The sequence below is a fragment of the Sturnus vulgaris genome, chromosome 1 (genome assembly GCF_052056855.1).
Source record: "Sturnus vulgaris isolate bStuVul1 chromosome 1, bStuVul1.hap1, whole genome shotgun sequence".
Lineage (NCBI taxonomy): Eukaryota > Metazoa > Chordata > Aves > Passeriformes > Sturnidae > Sturnus > Sturnus vulgaris.
In genome coordinates this window covers 30,129,884-30,152,887 of record NC_142243.1, presented here as the reverse complement: position 1 = coordinate 30,152,887, position 23,004 = coordinate 30,129,884, and the positions used below count along the sequence as shown (strand labels likewise).

Sequence of the window (23,004 nt, the reverse complement as noted above, 5' to 3'; positions counted from 1 at the left end):
TCCTCTTAATTCCTTGTCAGTTTTTGAACACTGTCCAAATCAGATGAACAATATCTTGCTGTTCTCAATGAGACTTGTGTGCAATGGGACTGATAGTTTCAGGAAATTCAGAATAAAGTAAAGAATTTTTTGCCTTGTATATGAGTTTGACTCATGCCCAGCTCTGTAATGACTCCCCCAATTGTTCTGCAGCCTTTCATGGTTTATTTTGCAGTCTCTTTTCTTAGCAACATGTACCTATAGCTCCAACCTACTACTTTCACTGTGTCATAGCAAGCAGTATCAGTAGAGACCATGGAATAAGCATAGACATTGCGATGTCCTGTCCTTGCTGAAATTAACTTTAGATGTCAGATCCGCGCCCATATAGGGAACTGGATGTTTGTTTCCACACTCTAGCCCAGCACTGTTGTAAAAAATTTAAATTCCATTTAAATTGATTGAATTGACACCAAACTGACAGTACACCATCTGATAGCAATCCACAGTGGTAAACATCCAGGGAACTACTATGGTGTGCTTCTCTACTGCACCCTTCTTGCTGTTGACATGTTGTAGAGCTGTAATAGCTTGCATGCAATTCTGGGAAGGTGTTTTTTTTGTCATGCAAAAATTCTGAGGCTGTACCAGATCATTCCAGATTCCCATCAGAGCTTAATCCTCCCACTCAGTGCTCACACTACAGGCCCCAAATGGTTTCTTCACATGCATATTTGCTCAGTGAATGCACATGAACATGGTCAATTTCATCTTCTTTCCCTTAGATTTTCAGAAGTACATTACAAAATTGGTATTTTCCCTAACAGAAACAGCTGATCACTTTCTTTTTCTATAGATAAAATGGCAGGAAGTTGGAAAAGGAACATGTAAGGCATAAAGACATAAAGGTAGACTGGAACATCCAGATCTATGGGTCTAAAATAATATGGAGATTGTAGAGAACTCCAGAAAACACAGCAAAAACCCCCTCAGTGCAATTTACGATACGAGAGTATTGACAGCAGTTTGCTAGCAAACCCTGGGCTTGAATGGATGCAGTGATAAAGCAAACATAGGATGACCGTGCCAAAATAGCTAATGTCAGGACTGTTGCATTTACAGAACTTCTGCTAACATGCTTTCCTACTGACAGTCAGGCATTAATAACCTTTCCATAACCTGAAATGAAAAATACCACATGCAGATTGATAGCTCATACAGATGCCATAGTGGCATGTAAATCACTGGACTTCATGCTGGAAGTCTAGGAGCTCGTTAGATAAACACCTATCAGGAATGGAATATTCACAATTCTCTTTCACAGCAAGTCCCTTCCATTTCTGTTTTCCTGATGATTTGGTTTAAACCAACTACTGCGCATATCTACTGAAAAATTGTCTTTCCTATGTCTCAACTTGCAAGTTGTATGACACTGGTTCAATTCTCTGCATTGTAGAAAAATATTCTATTTAGGATCAAAAATAAAGTTACATTAAACTACAAACTAGTTCTAAATATAAAATACCTAGTACCAAATATAAAACATTTATTTACAGTCTCCTGCAACAGCAGTAGCAAGAGAAGTCTCACAATGGCTGATGCTTCTTTTCAGCTGTCTATCACAGAGTTAAATATTTAAGCAGTAGCATTCACACTGTGTGAGACACACCACAAATGTACAGAAGTAAGGGGTAAAGGTTCTGCAGTGGACCCCACTTATGCCAAGTGCACATAGGATGTATCACACTATTCTTACCAAAACTTGCTTTTAAACTGCCTTAGACACTGGTGTGTGTCCTACAGTTGCTAAAGATAAGAACTAGATAAAACATCCTTCTTCTCTATCATTATTCCTGTGTGGAACAATGCACAGTGAGTTACATATCTTACCATGCCCAAAAAATCTTTAAGAGCATGAAGAATACATCAGAAAGGATACACAACAGAATCCCATATAATGCACCCTGTCCTTGATCTGAGATTTCAAAATTTTGAAATTTTGTGATACCTGGCTAATGATTTCAGTATCCAAATATGAAATTTTAGTAACTGCATTTTATTGTGTCAGAGCTATAACACTGCATTTCACCTATGCTGTCATTTATACACTGATATATTCTGTATCTATCTATCTATATATGTAAATATATTCCACCCATTCCCAAATAGCTAATATATTTTGACGGAAATAAGAGAAATATACACGAAGAAAATTCTCCAGTTCAAACAGAATCCGGGATTTTAAAAATCATCATGCAGTGTTAATTTTAAAATATTTATTTCCATCTTGATTCTGGAAATCGGATTGAATCCATTAGAATGTGGACTGGAAAGTGAATAAACAGTTTCATTAAGGAGACATGTTAGCTCCAACAATGTTTATTGGGGCAAGCCTGCACTCCGGCTGCATATGGTGTACCTTTAAATAGGGCCGTTAAAATACCAAATAAAATGTCAAAGTCTGTCAGGTCTGGAGCTTTTATAAATTGTTTAGACTGAGGATAATTTGGGTTTCGTACATCATGCCTGGCAGATCCGGCGGCACGGAGACAGGAGCGGGACGGGGCCCGTGCGGAGCGGGGGCACGGGCGGGCTGGCAGCCGGGCACGGCCGGCCCCTCGCCCTGCGAGCCAGCCGCGCCCTCCCGTCCCCTCTCGCTGGGTGGTAGCTGACATTACGCACGTGACTAAACAACCGCATTAAAAAAAAAAAAAAAAATAGTTAAAAATAAAACTTGAGTTCAAAGGGAGTGCCGCAGCCGCTGGCCGGAGATGTGCGCTAACTTCACCGCGGCGCTGGCACTGCCCCGGGCCGCCGCCGCTCCTGCACTGCCACACCTTCGCGGCCGCCCTCCCGGCTCCCGGCTCCCGGCTCCCGGCTCCCGGCTCTGGTCCCGCCGCCCTGCCCCGAGCCGAGCGCCGGAGCCCCGCGTTCCCCCGAGCCCCCCGCGCTGCCGGCCCGGCCCGCCCGGCGCTCCCTCCCACCCACGGCGCGGCCCGGACCTCACCTTCAGCTCCCGGGAGGCCACGCGGGCCGCCAGCTCGATGACACAGCCCACCGCCATGCGTGCCGCCCCGGCCGAGTGCAGCTCGTTCCAAACGGTGTCACTGTCCACCTGAGCAAACAGCCGGCCCCGGGAGGAAGGCAGCGGAGAGGGGAGAGGGAGAGGGAGAGCATGAGAGAAAACAAACCCGTGAGGGAGGGCTGGCAGCGTGACAGCCCGTGTACAATAACATCAGTCTTCCGTGCTGGCCAGCTGAAAGGCCTTCTGGACATGGCTTTGCTTATGCTTTTTCTCTGCACGGGCTTCTCCAATGGAAACACATTCCTGTCATGCCTCGCTGCCATTCCCTGTTTAGATTTCTCATTACAAACAGTGTTACATCGGCCGGGCCGGGCCTGCTCGCCAGACGCTCCTCAGGCCGGCTGGTGAGGTGACGGGGACCTGCCAGTGCCAGGACCATCATAAACTGCCGTCAGGAATGGCCATCGGGACTGAGCATCAGGAATGGCCATTTGGAATGGCCATTGGGAACGGCCATCGGAAACAACCATTGGGAATGGCCATCGGGAACAGCCATCGGGAATGGCCACTGGGAACAGCCACCACTGCCCCAGCACCAAAGCTCATCAATGGCACATCAGTGGCCCCTTTTCTTAAGAACAAAACAGAGTAGCAACCCCTCATTTTCCCTTCCCTGGCAGTTGTTTGTAAGTGGCTGAAATCAGAACAATTAATTTATTGTTTTGAATAATTTTGGCAGTCACTCTTGCCGTAGACGGAAAATGGAATTATATAAAGCAAGACCCTTGCTGTATATCCAGTTTTGATGAACTAATAAGTTTTGGCTGGAAGGCTTTATTTTGTAACAAACGAATGAGGGGTTTTACAGCAGAGAAAGTTATCTTCTGCACTTTCTAATTGAGAAAGTGTGACATGTAAAACATTACATTATAAATAATATACTAAAAAGGTGGCTAAGAAGCACTGCTCTACAGCTTCAATCAGTGTGCTAAACTTTACTTTTGAAATCTATTTTTAATAAGTATTTATTTACAGAAACATACGAAAACATATAGGTGAAATGTTGTATATCCCTATATATATAATGTATTATGTAAAGCAGACATGATGGTGTTAAATAGTCTGAAAAAGTTATCCAAAAAGACAGCCAGACTTCCTCGATGCTCCATGGGAAGTGCATTTAATTGTAGCATACTGTACAAATTTATCATGAAAAGAAAAACGTTTAGAAATAGACAAAATACTGTGGCAGATGCTATTTGGATGACTTCCAAGCACACTGAGGCATGCTTTCAGTTTGAACCAGAAGCTTCTGTTCCTAATTCCTTAGGAGAAAGAAAAAAAAAAAAAAAGGGAAAGAAAGAAATCAAGTAATTGAAAATGGATGGAACTGCTACTTGACTCTGGAAGTTCTGAGGAATTTCTCTGATTAGTCATTTGAAACAGAAAGAAGCTTGATCTAAGCTTGATCTTCTCTACACCTGTCAAATGTCTTTGCCATTACTGTTACAATAATATTATATTTCAAGCTACTAAAATGATCTTATTTTTCAGTATCCTGGACCTGATTTTTCTATCATTTTGATCAGTTTTGTGTGCGTGCAGCAGAACTAATGAAAATAGTTTGTATTTGTAGTAGACTTGAGTAAGAAAACTGGCTTTTGATTGCAAAGTTTAGAGTAATAGTAGTGCACACTGTATTTACATCAGAGAAACTCAAAATGTTGTACAAACACAATTAGGTGCCATCAGCTTGATATAGGATGATTTATCATAGTTGTTTTGTAGATTGGTAGCTTGAGATTGAAAGAAATAAAAGTAGGCTTTGGAAAGATGCACACTGATCAATAGGCAACAAGAAATAAGAAAGAAACCAGGTAGTAGACAAATAATGACATAAGTAACATTAGGCAGACCTTAGAGTTATCTCTCTATTGCTTTAAAGGAACTGTGAATCAAATTTCATTTTTAAAGCTAATCAGGAGATAAATAAGTTGAGGTCATTGGTTAAATCAATTTAATCAAACCATAATAAAGTTTGAAAAATACTGTGCAGTATTTTCAATAAAGAAGTATCAGCAAGAGGGCTGAGAGGGAGTACTTTCTTATCATTTTTATGACTAGCAAATTAAGGTTAACGTGAAGGAGTGGCTGATGAAAATGATTCAATGGCAGCTGCTCTGTACACCAGGGCATGAGCAGGAGCAACCTGCATCCTCAAAGGGACTATGATTCATTTCCAGGAAGGCTGATTAAGTTAAAATTGTAACCACAGCTTGAGAGTACCCACCCTTAAGACAGTTGTCTGCTCTGACACTTGAGACTGCAGTCTCTTCATCCACTGAATGCTGAACATTGGCCAAGGTACAGCATTTATCATTTTCTGCTTTCAGCTGAGTGTGAGGAGACTGAACTGGGACAGTAAGACCAAATATCTTCCACTGAAAAATTTCCCTCAGACCACTTGAATGACTGCTACCTTAATTTACCTGGACTGGTAGAAAAAATGGGCAATCAGGAAACAGAACAGTGTTTCCTGGGAAATTTTTCAAAAATGACCACCTAAATGAACACAGGAAATTCAGGATATTTTAGCTAATCTCTTGGGCATAGTACATGTAATGAGTGGTAAATTCTTAAAAATAGGGGTAGCCAACTGAAGCGGCATACTTTAATGTACAGTTACTAATACAAGAAAAGTAGCATAAATATAGGAGTATCTACCCTGAGTAGGCACCGTATTACAAACTTAGGTGTCACATACTATTTAATATTCTTGCAAAATTAAGACTGAATTTCTGAGGAACATCTGATGAAGAACAGCCTAGAAGAACTTGCATCACACAGCCAACGCTTTAGCTGTAACAACTAGAAAATGACATCTCACTCCATTTTATATCTCTAGTAATTTTGTGTGTTCCCTTAAATGTTTCAGGTGTTTGAACAGAGATTCTTCTTGTAGTGTTACTCAGTATTTACTTTGTAAATTGCTGTTGAAATACAGTGGTATAAATGGCAAACCCATTAAAATCACAGCTACTAGTTGGTCCAGTTGTCAGGCTGTATATGAAATGAACCTCTAAAATCCTACTGATGTGCTTTTCTATATTCCTGTGAGATGAAATGGTTGGATTTTATACAGGAAAAGGGAATAGGATTAGACACTGTGGTTTCTGGTTCTGGTGCTTGTATATATCTCATATATCTGACAGCCTATCTGTATGCTGACTATGCATGAATTTGTTACAAATGTGATGCTTTCTGAATCACAGACTATGACGAAGTCAGATGGAATTTTATAAGAAGTTATTTTTGTTCAAGTGCTTTGGAGCAGCTGAAGAATTCAGTGAAAAACCTGCCTGGATTAGGATTGGTTTTCAGACAATATTAAACAAAATTTACAGAAAATACAGCATTTCTAGCTGAAGTCTAACAAAAAATCTTAGCCTCTTTTCTGCTTAATTACATTTAATATTTAAATATTACTTCTATTTAGGAGTCCTTTAAAAATTGTCAGGATAGAAGAATGTTCTTAATTGAACCAAATGAAAAAAACATTGTTATAAAACATCAAAACGTCAGTGTTGAACTATGAGCATACTACACATTTTGTTATCAAAAATCCTATCACTGCTACAGTTCTTCAAAGAAGAATTGTGCACGACAGTGCCAAGAGCCAGAGAGCATGAGCCCTATCTGAACACTGGCTTTCTAACACACATATGGATTTACTTCACTCCTGGTTTCCTGAATGAGCACTGTAGGTTGCAGGCTTTTTCAAGCACATCTAGTATAGCTCAATCATTGGCATGTGCAGCAAAGCTAATACTCTGCAAAGCTACAGATGATAGAAATTAAGCTACCTGTCCCTGAAGTGGATGTGGAGGCATTAAAGAGGAAGTGAATTACTTAAGTGAAAAGAAATGTAGGTAACTTCTCCTGACTGACTGAATGAATACAAGCCCAGTATCTAGAAATTCTCTGCTTTGCACTACAAAAAAACTTGATATGAATGCTTCCTGCAAGACATATCTATGTGATAATGCCACTTTTGCAACGGAGACTTCAAGCATACTCAAAACAAGCTAAGAAAGAAGCCTTACAGCAGAGATACTTCAACAGACAGAAAGCTTTTAGTTTAACACCTTTTGGGCTGGAAAATTTCATTTTAAAGAAGATTGTAAAGTTGGAAGTTACCAGCTCCTTAAGCTGTGCTCATCTTGTGGCATATGTGAAAATGGTGAGGGAAGATATGGCAATATACTTGAGGGAGAGATTCCTTACTTCAAGATCTTTCTGAAATCACTGCAAGTTGACAAAACTGGAAATGTTCCTTGCCCTGCTGTTTGAATTTATCTGGAACCTAACTCAGGGAAGCAAAAAAGGACTGTGATTAATAATGCTAAAGCATTTCTAAGATAGTAATAATTGCTTTTTATTTTACTTCTCTTTCCTAGCTACAACATATCTTCACTCCTCATGTTCTATTTCAGTCCTCTTTTTTCCAGATATCTTCTGGGGTCTGTCAAATGGCCATTGTATCACAGCTCTGCTAACCAGAGATGCTGCTCACAATTTGACGAATCTTTTGAGTGTTTTGCACCCTGTATGATGTATTCATCTGTGCCAGTTATTTGTATTTCCTAAATTACTGTAAATTCTGAAGTTGCCTTGAATATATCCCCACGGATAACTATATGAGAGCATAAAAGAGAGCCCAAGCTACTGCTTTGGGGTGAATTCAAAGCATTCTAGGACTTTCCGCACTCCTCCTCCCGCCCACAAACATACAGCTTGTGATTTAATGCAAATTCGTTTTCTGCAGTGAAATTCTGATTTTACTCCAAAGAGGAATTAAAAATACACTGAATTTCTCATCCTGCTCTGGATTCTCTGCACAATTGTTGCCATCATTAAAATCAAAATCAGTCCTCTTAGAGATACCATACATCCCCACAGGAGATACTAGTTTTCTGATAATAGGTCAAAAATGCAAACTGTCATCTAGTTGTTTATCGAAACTTTGATCTGTGATGCTCCTTGGATAGTGGTCATTGTATTCTATGTGTCCAATATTCTGGACAACAAGTTCTTTACAGTAGTTAGAAAGGATTTTTTGCCCTTTCTTTAAAGAGTAGAGATTAGGCTAAACTCTTCTTGGATGGAAGTTAGTTAAGTATGCATTTCGAATGGATACATTTCAACACGTATCTAGAAAAGCAACTATGTTAAAAAAATTCTGTCCTTTGATATAAGTGGGTTTAGTACTGACAAGTAAATTAAATCTGGTGAGCTCACATTAGTGTAGCTATATGCAATAAACAAACTGATTGAGAATCAATGACAATACTGGAGAGTACTGACCTCGTCTGTGATACTGAAATTTAATAAAATTTAGATATTTCAGAGTGAATTCCTGTGTTTTAGCTTTAAAAGAGTTCAGAGTCTTACACTCTTTCACTTATGCCAGAGCAAACATGTTTCCATCGCTGGATTTTTTTAATGTACCGGCATGAAAACAGAAATTTTTCTGAAGTGCTTCAATCTCTAAAAATTGTGTGGCATTTCAGTATCACTTCCAACAAGGAGTCTGTCTTTCTTAGAGACAATTGATGCCAGCTAACGCTACCGCATAAGTTTGTAATATTTTGCTCCTGATCATGAGCAGTGCAGCTTCCCAGGTGTCATGCTCATAGCTCTCACCTCCCACTCCTACAGATGTCCTGGTGATCATTCATCACCTCTGTGATTTCCACTAGGAAGCAAAAGGTCCTCAACGTGCTTCTCAGCTGCTGTTTCATCTCACCATGACTAAAGAAGCGAAGGTGTGCTCATCATCTCCAAGGAACAACTTCTGATGAATGGCCTGTCAGCCATGTCACTCGTTAAGGAACAAAGGAGAAAAGGTTTGCATGGCTGACGTCTTCTCCATAAATTCCAGATACAGGAAGTGTGTAAAAGTGTACTACTTCAGGAAAAATAAGTACAGTGAGCTTCCTTTATTTTTACTGCTGTTGCAGCTGTATCAAAGATTTTTTTTCTGTCAAAGGCATTTCCAGCTGTTTTGATCTAAAATGCCTACCATAAAGAGTACCCAGAATATCAACTTTGCGTAATTTCTTGCCTACCAGTGTGATTTACAAATAATTTGTGAAGGGCACGTGATCTTTAGGCTCCAGCAGGATGAATAGTTCAAAGGACCATCACAAATCATTGCTTAAACAAAAACCGTGGAATTCTCTTAGTCTTGCATTGACTTCTATGTTTGAATAATTCCAGTAGGAGAATTCATCAGTAATAATATTTATGGAAAAGGTCTTCTAAAAATAGTTTTAAAGGCTATTAATTCTGATCCCAAAAACCTCTTTCCAGGCTTTCTGCAAGAAAAGGAATGTGGGCAATACACGAACCAGTTGTATGTAGAATACTTAATGTCTTTCAAGTTTTACCTGCCAATAGTGAAGTAACATGAAAAACCAATCAAAGCCAATTTTCAAAAAATATTCAGTAAACAATAATTATTAATTAATTATTGAATGCCTAGCGGAGTTACTGATGTTGATAGTCATCCTTTGATTTAAATGCAACATCTCCTCTGTAAAAATGAAATTCATTTCAAAGTTCGTAAAAAAAAATTAAATATGTGATATATGTATTGGAAAAGAAATAGTTTTGTATTCAAAATGAAAAGCAGAAAAAAATCAGGTTAAGTCAAACTGAAACATGAATACAGTAATATCTCAAAAAGAAATCATTTTACTTAGTTTCTCTCTTAAACTAATTTTTATGACAGACATCCAGAATCTCAAGGTCTCATAAAGCATACATTAGACACTGTAAAGGGTCTCAAAACTTTAGTGAAACGCTGATGTGTGGATCATTGGTAGGGGGAATGGAGGGAGGATAGCCTGGATTAGATGTGGATTAAACTTGTTTTTAGAAAAAACTCATAAATAAAACACTTAGACCCAGATTCAAGTCTCAGATACGTGGCGTATATCACCAGATGCTTGTAAAAACTGTTACTGCACTTTCAGACCTAGCCCTAAGTACTCTATTAATTTAACTTGACATTTGTTTTAGTATTTAATGAGTAAGTGTGTGAAAATGCTTGTGCAACTGCCTTCTTTTGTTCGATCTTGCATTTTCCAGGAGTTTGTAGACAAGGAGATACAACAATGTATAGTTGGTTGTAATGCATATAGTTAAAGGAAATGGAACTTCTTTGTGCAATATTCAAGCCTTATTTTTGAAAAGTTTCATCATTTACTGCTGCACACATTTTTATTAAAACATTTCAGCTTTCTGCCTGGATGTAGATGATCTTTGTGTTAGACATCACCATGGGACTACACTAGAACCTGGTGTTTATTCAGATAAACAGATTTATCCTTCAGAGGCTCTTCTGTCCATGTGGGGGTTAAATTATTTCAATAAACACATGATATGTTTTTAAAGTGCAAATGTGAATTCTTCTTTAATTACAGAATTACTGTCAAATCTATATGAATGTATGTGATTACGTCTGGTAAGAGTGAATAGTAGTAGTAGTAATAGATAGGACATGGTACTATTCCACTATTTACATTTAACATACCTACGAATATTTATCTATCTATCTATATCTATATCATCTCTATCTATCTGTATCTATATCTATATATCTGTATCTATATATCTATATCTAATCTATATCTGTATCATCTATATCTCTATCTATATCTATACTTCCTATTCTGGCAAATAAGCTGCTTTGCATAATGTTTGCTTTTGGGAACACAACAGTTTTTAGAAAATGCGGAAAATTAGGTAAGACTTTTAAAGATTTAGCTTTATGGTGGTTCATTATCTTTCCAATAATTTTCTGTGTTCTGTACACTGTATCTTTATGTAAAAGTTTAATCTGGTTGCGTAGGAAGGCAAAATAAGTCTTTTGTTAAAAAAGGGAAAAAAATTGTCTGAGGGACCAAATTTTGTGTTGGACGAGTTGTCAGATTACCACACCTGAGCTTTCTATCCTTGCCTGCTGCAAGTAAAAGCAATCTGGAACTATTCCAGAACATCATATTGTGCCTGCAGCAATACCAAGGAACTGTGTCTCAGCTAACCAGTTTCACTTCTCACTCAAACATCAAGCTCTGTTATAGATGGCACAGGACCACCTCAGTGCTTTGAAAGAACAAGAATGGGACAAAATATCTGCCCTGTAATGTGAAGAAATTTTTTTTGTGGCCATGGTGTTGATATGCTAAATGAGCTCCCTCCCTGCCTAGGAGACACTGATGCACTTCCCAGTACCTGAGATGAAGTCTGTGTACCTCAGTAAAGGAAGGCTGGCTGTTCCCTGCTGTGATGTGATCATCGAGATTTACTTTATCACACTTGGCTTTTTTTTTAAAATCAATGCACTTAAAATTTGAAAGTTAGTTGTTTCAAGTCTCTGTCAATAAATGAAATCAAGCACCTCCAGTCAGTTCTTCTGATCTTAGGTAGAACAACTCCTGCTGTAGTGATCCATGTGGTTTTCTAATGCCAGTACATAAAGTTGTACAAGGAAATCTTCAGGAGAACTGTTGTTCTGGACTACAAGTTAATTAAATCAGCAGATTTTATCTTAATTTGCTATTTTTTCTTTAGCCAGACTTCCAGCTCTGGCTCTGCTGCTATTCCTAGTGGCCTTAAATTGCCTTGGGGATGTACCAAGGTGCCCTTATTGACAAAACATTTTATTGACCTCTGCAGAAAAATATCACAGCCAACACTGTGTAACTGTGAGTCCTAAATAGTCTGCAAAATATGTCAATTAAAGTATAATATACCTGTTGTTTTGATTAAATCTTGGTATTTCTTTAGAGATGGTGTAGCTGACAGTCTTAGGAGGTAAACAGTCTTTCATTCCTAGAAGCATTCTGCAGTGTGCTACAAAAGGTTGTAACTGGCAGACTTCAGTAGGTTAACGAGTCAGGTACGTAATTTAAAGTATTAGGTGTATATATTGGCAGCATGGTATATTAATGATTTCACAATGGAAGACTTAATATTGAGTAGATGAGCTTCTAGGAATTACAGATTGCTTTTCCAAAACGAGGAAACAGATATACCTTTTGTTGAGATGACTATACCTATTGTCGTACGGCCTGGAATATAGGAAAAGGCACAAGTTAATTCTAGCATCTGTGTGGAGGTGATGGTTCATTTGAGAGCCCAAACTATAGGCAGTCTAATTTCACTATAGACACATTTGTGTGTAGGTGCAGGTGTAAAGATACTTAAGCAGCCTGGAACCTAAAGTTGTTACAAGAACAATATTACAATATTTTCTTGATTTTTACACTGTTGTACCATGGTAATGGTATCAGTTTGGTACCATTAGCTCTTATAGAAATAAGAGGAATGAAGAGTCTTAATATATAAAGGCTGAAAATTCTTCCTGGGAACAGACTGAGAAGATCAAGGGAAGAATGAGAAGCAGCAGAAACCAATTTGTTTCCTGGATGACTTACTAAACTTGTGTACTAGTAAAATCTTGCCTTTCTTATTGCTTTTCTTCCTGTGTGGTCAGGACAAAAAGTAACACTGTTAGCTGCCACAACAAGGAATGGCAGGAAGGAATTTAACATTCAGAAAATACGGATGTTTTGTAAGTTTGGTAAATATGTTGAGATTTTATAGCTATAAACTTCTTCCCTTAGTAATTACAGGCCAAATTGTTTTCTGATATGAAAGATCCAAGTTATGCTTCAGTTTTTGAAACAAGACCAGCTTATCCCAGCAGAAGATATCTCTGTTTTACTGCTGTAAGAGCAAAATTAAAGGAAATGCAATGTACATTCCATAATATGTACAAGCAATACTTAGTCATTCAGATGGCTTGATATTTAGCCCAAGAGCTGCTCTGTTCAGTTCACTAAACATTGATTCTTCTGAAGTCCTACTTTTTGCAGGGCAACATTCTCCCCCAGCTTCTCCTCTTGCAATTTAAAGTTCTGACTCCACGCGTTACAGGTTTGGAGCAGTGTCTTTGGTGGGGAGGATGGGGGGAGAGCAGGGGGGATTGGATAACTGCCCAATTTCATATGATAAAAGTGAAATTCTCTTCTGTCTGCAGGACAATCCCCAGGGAACAACGTATGAAACCCAAACTTAAATAAAATCATATCCTGTTTGCAAACATCATATTCCCTTTGCTTCTCAGTAATCTGGACCCATAAACCCCAGCACAGCTTGAGAGCCCATTCCTCATCTAAACAAATGCCATAAGCCCCTTTATACTTTTACAACCATGTCAGAAAATAATATTGACTGCCAATAGTGATGTGATGGGAGTTGCCTCCTCTGAGCCATAAAAGAAGCAGTCTGTTATCAATTTCTCTAAATGCATCAAGGGAATTATGGGTCGGTTCAGTTCCAAGTTATAAATGACAATTCAAAAGCCGCAGAAGTGTTTGAAGCTGGGAGCCGATGATGACATTATCATAAAAGCCTGCTCTTCTTTGCTTTTGTGGGGTTTTTTGCCTATCAACTAGACAAAAAAATATGGCTGAGAAATGACTTCAAGATTTCTTCACACAGCAGCAGGTCAAACAGGCAAGAAAACAATCACTATTTTTAGTGACAGACCGAGACAAGGAGATGAAGCTTTCTCCCATTAGAAGTAGATTTCTGCTTTTCTTTTTGTCATTTTCACAACACAACAGGAGAGGAATGGCAATAGATGGATACATTGGTCAAATGATCAGTTATAGCTCCAATGGCTGTTTACAGATGAAAAATTGTGGAATGGTCTGACAGTCCACAGAAAACCAAAATGTAATTTGTGATTATTCTCCCCGTTTGGCCACTTCACCTGCAATCTACCCACCTCTCCTGGAAAACTTTTCACATTCCAAACCTCTGACCAGCTGCAAGAAACCGTCTCTTTTTATTAAAACTGCTGGCCATAGAGCTGCTAGTCTCTCTCCAACACAAAGAATTTCATCCCCCTGGTATTAGAATTCTTTAACAACAGTTGGTTCTGGAACAAGGTTAAGCTTGAAAAAAAAGAACCCATAAAAAACATTATTGCAGGAGGGAGATCCCATACTTCAGTGGATTTTATACTCCTGACCCTGGATAGTCCTCTGATAAAATATTAACCATCATTGAAAGAAAACCTGTTATGGGCAAATTTAGGATGCCAGTTTAGACTTTTTTTCTCTCTCTCTTTGTGAGATCTGTTCAATATAGCTGTACCGATGAAACAGATTTCTGCTCTTTGATAAGAGAGATAATTACTACTTACATAGTTCCTTATAAAACAAAAAAAATATTTTATTTCTTCCGAGAGCATAACATATACTAAGCCAATGACTCTGACATAATCAGTCCACAGCACTACTTAAAAGATAATTTATATGGATGAAAAGTGTTTAAGAAATGAATGAACATACGTTTTACATTTTTTTCATTGCTACAAAAGATTTAGTGGGGTGATGGAAAAGGATCAGAAAATACTAGTTATGGACACAGACTGCCTCTTGTTTGCTTTTCAAAATTCTTGAAACAAACTTTCTTTTACTGTAACTGTAAATAATGTTCAAAGAAGAGGATCCCTGATGTTGACTGCAGTTTTAGGACAGAGATGAAAATCAGTAATAGAGTAGAATTCAGGGTTACAGAGGCTACCTGGACTTTTGTTTGTAAACAATGTAAGCCCGTCAAGGGATCATGTCTTCAGTGTTTAGGAGGTCCTAGCTTCCATTCCTTGGTCCAAGAGCAGTTTTCATTCTGTTCAGTGATTCTTTCACATCAAATTTATAAGCTGTTTGTGGAACAGGGCCTCAGAACTAGGACTTGGCAGTATTTATAATTATATATAATAGGTAGATCGTAGTCTTAGGTAGATGGGCTTTGTCCTGTTTACAGATAAAGCCTTATATTTGTCCAGTGTTCTTTCCAGCAGTGGCGCCACTTAAGTGCATGATGTAGGGGTCCCCAACCAGAAATAATATTTGATCTCTTGTGTGGTAGCAGCACCCACTAAGAGATGGGGTCTCTGATATTAAATCCAGCCTGGGAGTAGACAGAACTGAGCCTAAGTATCCCGTGCCCTGTATGAGTAGTTGAACCAATAATCTATTTAATAATAGAGCTGCATAATAACAGCAAGAAGACAATAGGATCAAAGAGCTCTGAAAACCCTCATTCAAAAGGCAGTCATAAAGTTTCCTGCAAGAGCAGAAATTTTTTTCTTAACACTGTGTTATATTCTGTAGCAAACAAGGCATGATACAAGCAAGGAGGAAAAAATGAACAAACATTAAAAAGATAAAATTCTTCCATTTCTCCCTAAAATCTTTGTATGAACTACAATTCCTACTTTACATTGATTACTGCTTTCTACCTTTCATTTAAGTTGAAAGCTACTAAGTAGCAATATTTCCTGTTCCTTTCCACTATCTTTCTGAAAGTAAGCTTAACAATTACTTTCCAGAGTTTGAAGCAGCTCCCTTTCCTGGAGCTCATCTTAACCAATCGACAGCTAAATATCGCTGAAAGAAAGCTCCTAATCTGATTATTTACCTTGAAAAAGGTCATAACCCATTCCTTTAAAAGAGCCCCCCAGAAAGCCTGACAGTAATAAAATATAGAAAGGCAGACCAACTAGAAAATAAATAAATAAAAGATCCATTTCTACAACATGCTCTTTAATCAGATTTCCATGAATTTAAATAAGAAATAAATGAAACAGACTGGAAGAAAAAGTGTAGATGAATTTAAATGCTTAAAAAATGAAGTTGTACTGAGCAATTCTGACCTGTGTTAGCTTCAGAATGGAACATATTTTCATTAATAGAAGGATTTCAAAACACATCTCTGGTCATGATTTTTAAAATATCACAATAATCTGTTTCATAGAAAAACCTTATCCTTTAATTTTCAAAGAATGCTGTAGTCCATTTTACTATCCAAGGCTTCAAATAGATTTTTCTCAAGAACTTTTACATAATCTCCTTTTTACTTAGAAGCCTGAACATCCTCTCTCAACTTTATTAATTTTTTGTTCAATTTTCTCTGCATCAGCAGTGTGAAAAATTACCTTTTTTACACATCAGTGTGTGCATATATGTGTGCATGTGTGCACACAGTAGTTTACAGAGGTGCACGTGCATACACATGTCGACATGCCAATGTGTAATGTTACCACATACAGGATCGATGCCCAAGTTTCCCAATTGGCATGTTGCTAGTCACCAACTTCTAAATTTTAGGCAGGATCTTCAGCAAGCTAAGCTCAAGATGGTGGAACTGGAATAAATACAATTTCCTGATGCTTTTTTTCTTAACTCATAGTTCAGAAATCCACAAAAATTACAAAGTATTGCAGGTTAAAATGGATTTTTTCTTTTTTTGTGTACATGTGTTAAAACTTTACAAAATGAGTATTCTGTCATATAAACATACTAGCCTGGTATGGAATTTATCCTTTGTGAAGAATAAAACTGTGTAAATTTGCACTGAAATTTGACATCCAAAGATTACACCTTTATGTCTGCTCAGACTTTTCAGAGAAGATACTCGAAGAATTCACTGAGAAACAGTAAAAGGGAAGTAAAATATACATAAACCATCCAGCCCACTGATATCTAGAATATTATCATTTCCCTTTGACATTGATGACATCAGTAAATAATGGATCCAGTTGGACCAAAAGCGTGAAATACTTTTGTGCAAAAGACTCATTTATGTGAAAAACTATTTCTACTTGGCATTATTTTCACTACAATTGAATAGGAACATGATACTGTACAGTAGAAATTCTACATGGTTTTCAACAATTTAGCTTTACTCTTTTATTGCAACATATTTCTTTCTGTAGATTTTTGTCTTCTGTGCCCTAATATCAGCTTGTCTTTCTGGATGAATCCATTTCAAAACAGGGCATAAAAATGCTCACATAATTTATTACTTTAATACCCAAGTTATTGGCTAGCAGCTAGTGAGCTCTTTTCATGCTAAATGTTAGCTTTGGCAACTTTTTTGTCTTTCAGAGAAGTGTGGAGCCATATTTGCTTTTCAACAGTACATGAAACAGCTTCTCCAAAGCTCATTGTGCTATAACAATTATGCCCATGTTACTTTCCTCAAGAAAAGAGCTCATGTAAAAACCCAAAAATGGGATAACTAGAAATGGGCACATTTACACACAGAATCTCTTACTAACTGTTTTGGATGCCTCTTGTAATGTGCTGTCTTCCATGTCTTTGAAAACTCCGTGTGATAATGGCTCATGTTTGATCTCTACATTTATCACCTTCTGAAGATTTTGAACTGATAGTGCTAAAGAATTAACCAGAGAACACATATGTTGTGTGCTGTCCCTCTAGTGAAAAAACAAACATCTACTTACCCCAAGTCCCCCACAAGGCAACAAGGAAAAGAGTTTTTGAGACACGTTTCCTATATATTAAAGAAAAAAACAAACAATAAGCATCGTTTATCAAAAAAGACATTTAAATATTGGAACAGTATTTCTTTACTCTTTACAGTAATTAAGATTTCAGTGTTATTATCACTATGAAAATGCCAGATAATAGTACAAAAAATAATCATAATACTTAGAAATCAAATGAGCCACGGGACATTTAAGGTGCTGTTATGCAACAGTGACAAATCTTATGACTGGTAAGTGGCATATAAGTGGCAAAGGAATATAACGATCAAAATTCCAGAGAAAATCACTCTGAACTAGGGTGACTAATCATCCTGATATCCGTAGCTGATAAGCAGCTTGACTAAGCTGCTCATCTCAGCTTCTTCTCCAGCCAGAGGAGTGAGACAGGCACCTCCATCCAGCCTGCATGACTGATGGGATGAATTATGCTTCAGAAGTACCTGTTTCTTTTCACTGACAACAGAGGGAACCTCATTAAGTTTACATAAAACTGACAACTAATTTCTTAGCTTTTTCACTTCAGAAGAATTTCTCTTTTGAAAATTGGAGCCTTGGTCTTTCTATCTATGTAAAAATTCTGTTTTCTCCATTTACATTACATCAATGATTGTATTCATGTTTTGAAAACGTAGCTTGAAATACCACTGTTTTCAGTATTATTTAGTAAATACATTATATTAAAGGGAAGCAAAACTTAATAGGTTTTAGGGTTTAATTTCTAGGTTATCTACTCTATACATTACCTAATATGATAGGGTTTACCTCAATATTTATACTCACATTTTATTAATTTTTTCTCTTTTTTCTTGGTACTACTAAACTCACTGTTTATCTTGATAATGACAGTATGAAAACCAGGTAGGATCTCAGGATTTGATGCAGTTCCTATCCCAGTGTGTAATCTGATCCTAAGGCAGCTGTGGAAGAGAACATAAGCTTTTCCCCTGCCCTATGGCTTTGTAACTTTGCCATCTGGAGGAAACATTAGATAGTGAATCACTTGAGTTACCTAGAGGAGTCACCCATTGTTATGGAAGGGGTGAATGCTGCAGTTACTCATGTTTAGCAGGTGCCAATGAAATGCATAAAGACAACTATAAGCCATCATCTTTGAAGTAGGAGAGACCAGACTGCAAGGTCTAGGATGAGGAAAGTGCTTTACACTTTGAGTAAAATCCAAGATGCATTTTTATCCGACTAGAGGCCTTTGATCAGTTTGCACAGTGTGCGAGAGAAGCCAAACAAAACCTCCTGTGGAGCTACCAGGGAAAATGCAGGTGCAGCAGCTATGCAGACTATTCTCATATTATGAGTCCTAATGGCCCCAGACATGCAAGGAAATGTTGGCTGCAGGAGATTGTCAGAGTAGAGGTGCAAGTTGGAGTTTCCAGATTTCTTGCTAAGCAGATCCAGGGACCAATTTTTCACTTTTTACTATGAGAAAGATGAAAAAGTGTCAAGCAGATAACTAAAAAAATTAGTGCTATTAAAGTGCCAGGGGACATTAATGGAAACATAAGATGTAATTTGAGATAAAAGAAGTCATTTTTAGATTATTGAATGGCTAGACATTTTTTCTTGAATTCCATGGCACAGTTGGGACATAAGACACAACAGATGAATTCTCATTTATCTCCCTGCAGCCAGGCACATTGTGCATGGTAAACACTATTAAAAACAATAAACACTAAGTGAAAACAGAAAAGCAGATGGTGAGGAAGGGCACTAAAAGCAATCAGAAGATAGTACTAAAACAGGGGAAAACAAGCACATAAGCTTTTTCAGTGTATCAGGAACTTTGCTTGAATGTTCGCTTCTTATCGCATGATGCATTAAAAAATAGTAGTTGCCAAACTCCGAAGAACAAGAAAAACATAGAAATTTCATGAAAAGAACAACGGGGAAATGTTGGGCTAAGAAAGTCAGACCATCACTTAGCTAGCCTCACAAAAAATGAAAGCTCACAACAATCTGCCATAAATGAACATCAATAGCAAAAAGCTATTATGAAAATGAATTGGAGTGAGAATTTCTCATGATGTTTGAAGTTGATGTCCCAGAAGATATTGGGATACTTCAAGTAAGGTAGAAAACAAAGTCTAAATAGTGAAATATTTTTGACTTTGCACTAGGGCAGAGTTTGTAGAAACCAGCACTTTAGATTCAGTACAACTGTTTACTGATAGAATTAGAAATGTTCCAAGATTTGTATTCTAGAATATCAATGCACAAAGACAGTACAAGCTAGTTTGTCAAATTAGGTGCTGAGGCACCTATCACTGACTGAGGTCAGGCCCCTACAGAAGTCAAAGAAGCTGCTTAGGAGATTGATGATTGGGGCCTGAGAGTCTGATAAACTGAGGAAAAATGATGAGTAAAAACTCACTTTCAAAAGAAAACCAAACCCAAATTAAAAGTGTGTTCACTTTTTAACCTGATTATTCTCAGTATCATTCCTCAAGAGCAAAGGCATTTCAGCTAAGTATTTATTTCTTCATTAATTTGAAATTGGATGCTTTCTGATGCATCTTTTAGTGTTGACAATGTATTTCTCATTTTACAAACTTTTAATAGCAGGAAACTTCACTTAGAATGACAGTTTCTTAATGACAGCTGGAATGAGGAAAAGGAAACACATTTGTAAGAAATTTTCTGTTCTGCTCCTGAATTGATATGAAGAGATTTATAAGGTTGTATGCTAGTACTTGAAACCATAATGAAACCAACTAAAACCAACATAGTCTGCATATTAGTTTCCTTTGTGTCAAGACAATGGTAATGCAATATAACATGTTGCTTAACACACACTAAAATGCATCAGTCCAAAGATTAACTACAATAGTGTAGAAGTTGAAGTGGTCATTTGGAATAGCTGCATTCCCTGATGCAGGGAAGATAAAGCCAAGAATTCAAGGAAGTTAATACTTGTAAACCATTAGGGATAGATGAATAGGTACATAAGTCTCATTGATTTCAGTAGTTTTCAGTCATGTAGTTTAGCAGTCTTCCAGAACAGGTTTTTTCCTTGAACAGGGAAACTGAAATAAGCATTTAGTGACAAGTAGCACATTACTACCCCTAGTCATGCTTAAATTTCATTCCTTCAGGTGTTTCTTTTCTGTCTGAAAGGTACAGAAGCTGCTCATGATTTAAAAAAATAAAAAAAAAAAAAAAGCTTCATACAAAGCAGATGCACTCTCCTGACGAGGACCAGGAAACACAAACGTTTTCTGGAGCATAAGTGGTGAACAAATGATACCTCTGTCTTTTTGAATGAATAGAGAAGTAAAGAAAAGAAGGCTAGGTCCTACTTTTCATTAGGATGCAAAACCATCATTTGATGGAACTATTTCTGTAGAAAAAATAGTACTCTTTCTTTGAAATAGAAATATTTTCTGAGACAATGTTGTTATTGATGATATTTTTTATTAGAAACATTTTCTTTATGTATTTTCCTTTGGTATATGTATATTGAATTTCTGTAATATACAAAGATGTTAATATTAATGCCGGGATTGCTTAGGTTCAACCTCACTGAAATGCGGACAGCAAAATCAGGAACAGTCACACTGCATTTTAGAAAAATGTAAGAGGCAATTAGGCTCCTTTATCCAAGAGTGTGGAAGCCCAGATGATTGAAGCTTCCAGCCAGAAAACAGGCACATGCAAAAGCATGTGGGAAGGGTGTTTTATTGACTTTTGTCTTGGTAAAAGGCCATGTGAGATGCAACAAGAAAATATCCTAGAGACAGAAAGAGAAAAAGGCAGTGAGCCAAGGATATGCTCAGAATATATTCTAAGAGTGTGATCTTGATATAAACTTAGAGAGAAAATGTTTTGGACTAAGTGTCTAATAAAAAAGGGAAAGCATGTCCAGTAAGGAATGGTGGGCCAAACAATGATTTCCTGAGATCAGATAAACAGAGCTTTCTGCATTCTGTGTACGTCAGCAGAAACACAGGTCCATTCATTCTTAACCTTGTATCTGCAGCTGCACACTGCATCCCAGAGGCTGCTCAACCACTGAGATCCAAAATTGGAGAAATATTATATATCAGTGTATGTTGTATTAAATAATGAAAAAAAAAATTAATTGAACCCAACAAAATTTAAATGAAATGCTTGACTATCAAAAAGGGACAATAGAGCAATGTTGCTGAAATCATATAAAAATGTTTCAAATTTAATTTTGCAGGAATTTAGAAACTTTTTATTGGAAATACCTTATTTTTTTTAAAAAAAAAGGAGGATCTCCTACTTAGAAATTCAAGCTCCTAAGAATCTATTCTGCTGTAAAAATTTTTCAGTTTTGATGTTGTCTTGGCTAAGAAAATGGTTTATACCTATATAACATTATGATCTTAGGACTTCCTGAAGCAAGTCTGTCTTATAGAAGAAACAGCATAAGTTTCCAAAGCAAAATAATTGCTATGTATTACTAGAATTGGGGTAGCAATTTCTTTTAATGGCTAATGCTATTTTTGTTTGGATTGTATTTGATTACATTTAGGAAAAGCGCCACATCTTAGAAGAAGTGTTATAAAAATAACTGAGAATTAGAATGCTGCATCCAGTGGGCTAGGACATAAAGGGCAGGATTTCACTCACAGATTATTTCCAAAATGCACTAGTTTTTGTGTGTTTCTGACAAGTAGACTTGCTTCATGCTACGCTAATAGCAGAGTTCATTTTAACCCTACTTTTGTGTTGTAAAAGACATACACTGAGCATTGGCTGCGCATGAAGATATTTTACATTAAAAAATCTGTCAGTTTTCTGCTATTCTGTACAACCGTAGGTGCATTTAATATGTTGATGTATTTTCCTCTGTGTTGTTCAGAAAGCTATCATATCTTGCATAATGAGAAGGCTTTAAAATAAAATTCACTTATTAGCAAAACTTAGGCATAGTATCGGCAGACAGAGTGGCTGAAATAGTTGAAGTAAAGCAAATGAGAACAGCAAACAAACAATTCTGACAAGCAAGTGTATATCAAATTCCTGATTTCGAATCAAAGAATAGAAGGAGGTAAAAAACCAACTGTGTTCAAAATTCCCACTGACCTCCAATGGAGAACAAGTTACAGTAAAAGGTTAACACTGATGATTTTTGAAGAAAATGAGGAGAAACTCATATCACTGCTTTCCAGCCAGTGTATTTTGCTAATCTGTATTTGGCTTCCATTGTAACATTCTCCTTGCACATAGCAATGCATTTGGAAAAAGTGAATTTTTGTCACACTGCTTGCCAAGTGTTTTAAACTGACACCAGCTATGACTAATGACAGTGCTGGAATGTGCTGTTCTCAGTAGAATAGAGGCCTGTACAGACCTAGGAGTTTCCTGGGGTCCAGCTTCTGTCTGTTCAGTGGGCTGGTGCCATACAGCAGTGAATGATGTTCAGAGTGAACCAGCTGTATTTCCTCCAGACTGGCTTTTCGACCTCGAATTCGCTGAAAGAAAACAGCAGAGGCCTACAATATTCCACTGACAATATTTAGGGAGAAAAAAAAAAAAAAAGTAAAGGTCCGAAATAACATTTAGTATGATTAATAATGGGTTGAAA

General features: G+C 37.4%; 1 protein-coding gene across 19 annotated transcripts in view; it reads right to left on the bottom strand.

The window, feature by feature from the left end:
* The window catches only part of HDAC9 (histone deacetylase 9), a 457,908-nt gene that overhangs the window by 109,915 nt on the left and 324,989 nt on the right, over positions 1-23,004 (bottom strand). For all 19 annotated transcript variants that reach the window (XM_014894384.2, XM_088162701.1, XM_088162750.1 and 16 more), the window contains 3 exons: positions 22,771-22,891; positions 17,394-17,443; positions 2,987-3,094 (listed from right to left, as the gene is read on the bottom strand). In XM_014894384.2, the coding sequence (XP_014749870.2) occupies positions 2,987-3,094; positions 17,394-17,443; positions 22,771-22,891 (279 nt within the window). The remainder of the gene's footprint in view (positions 1-2,986; positions 3,095-17,393; positions 17,444-22,770; positions 22,892-23,004) is intronic.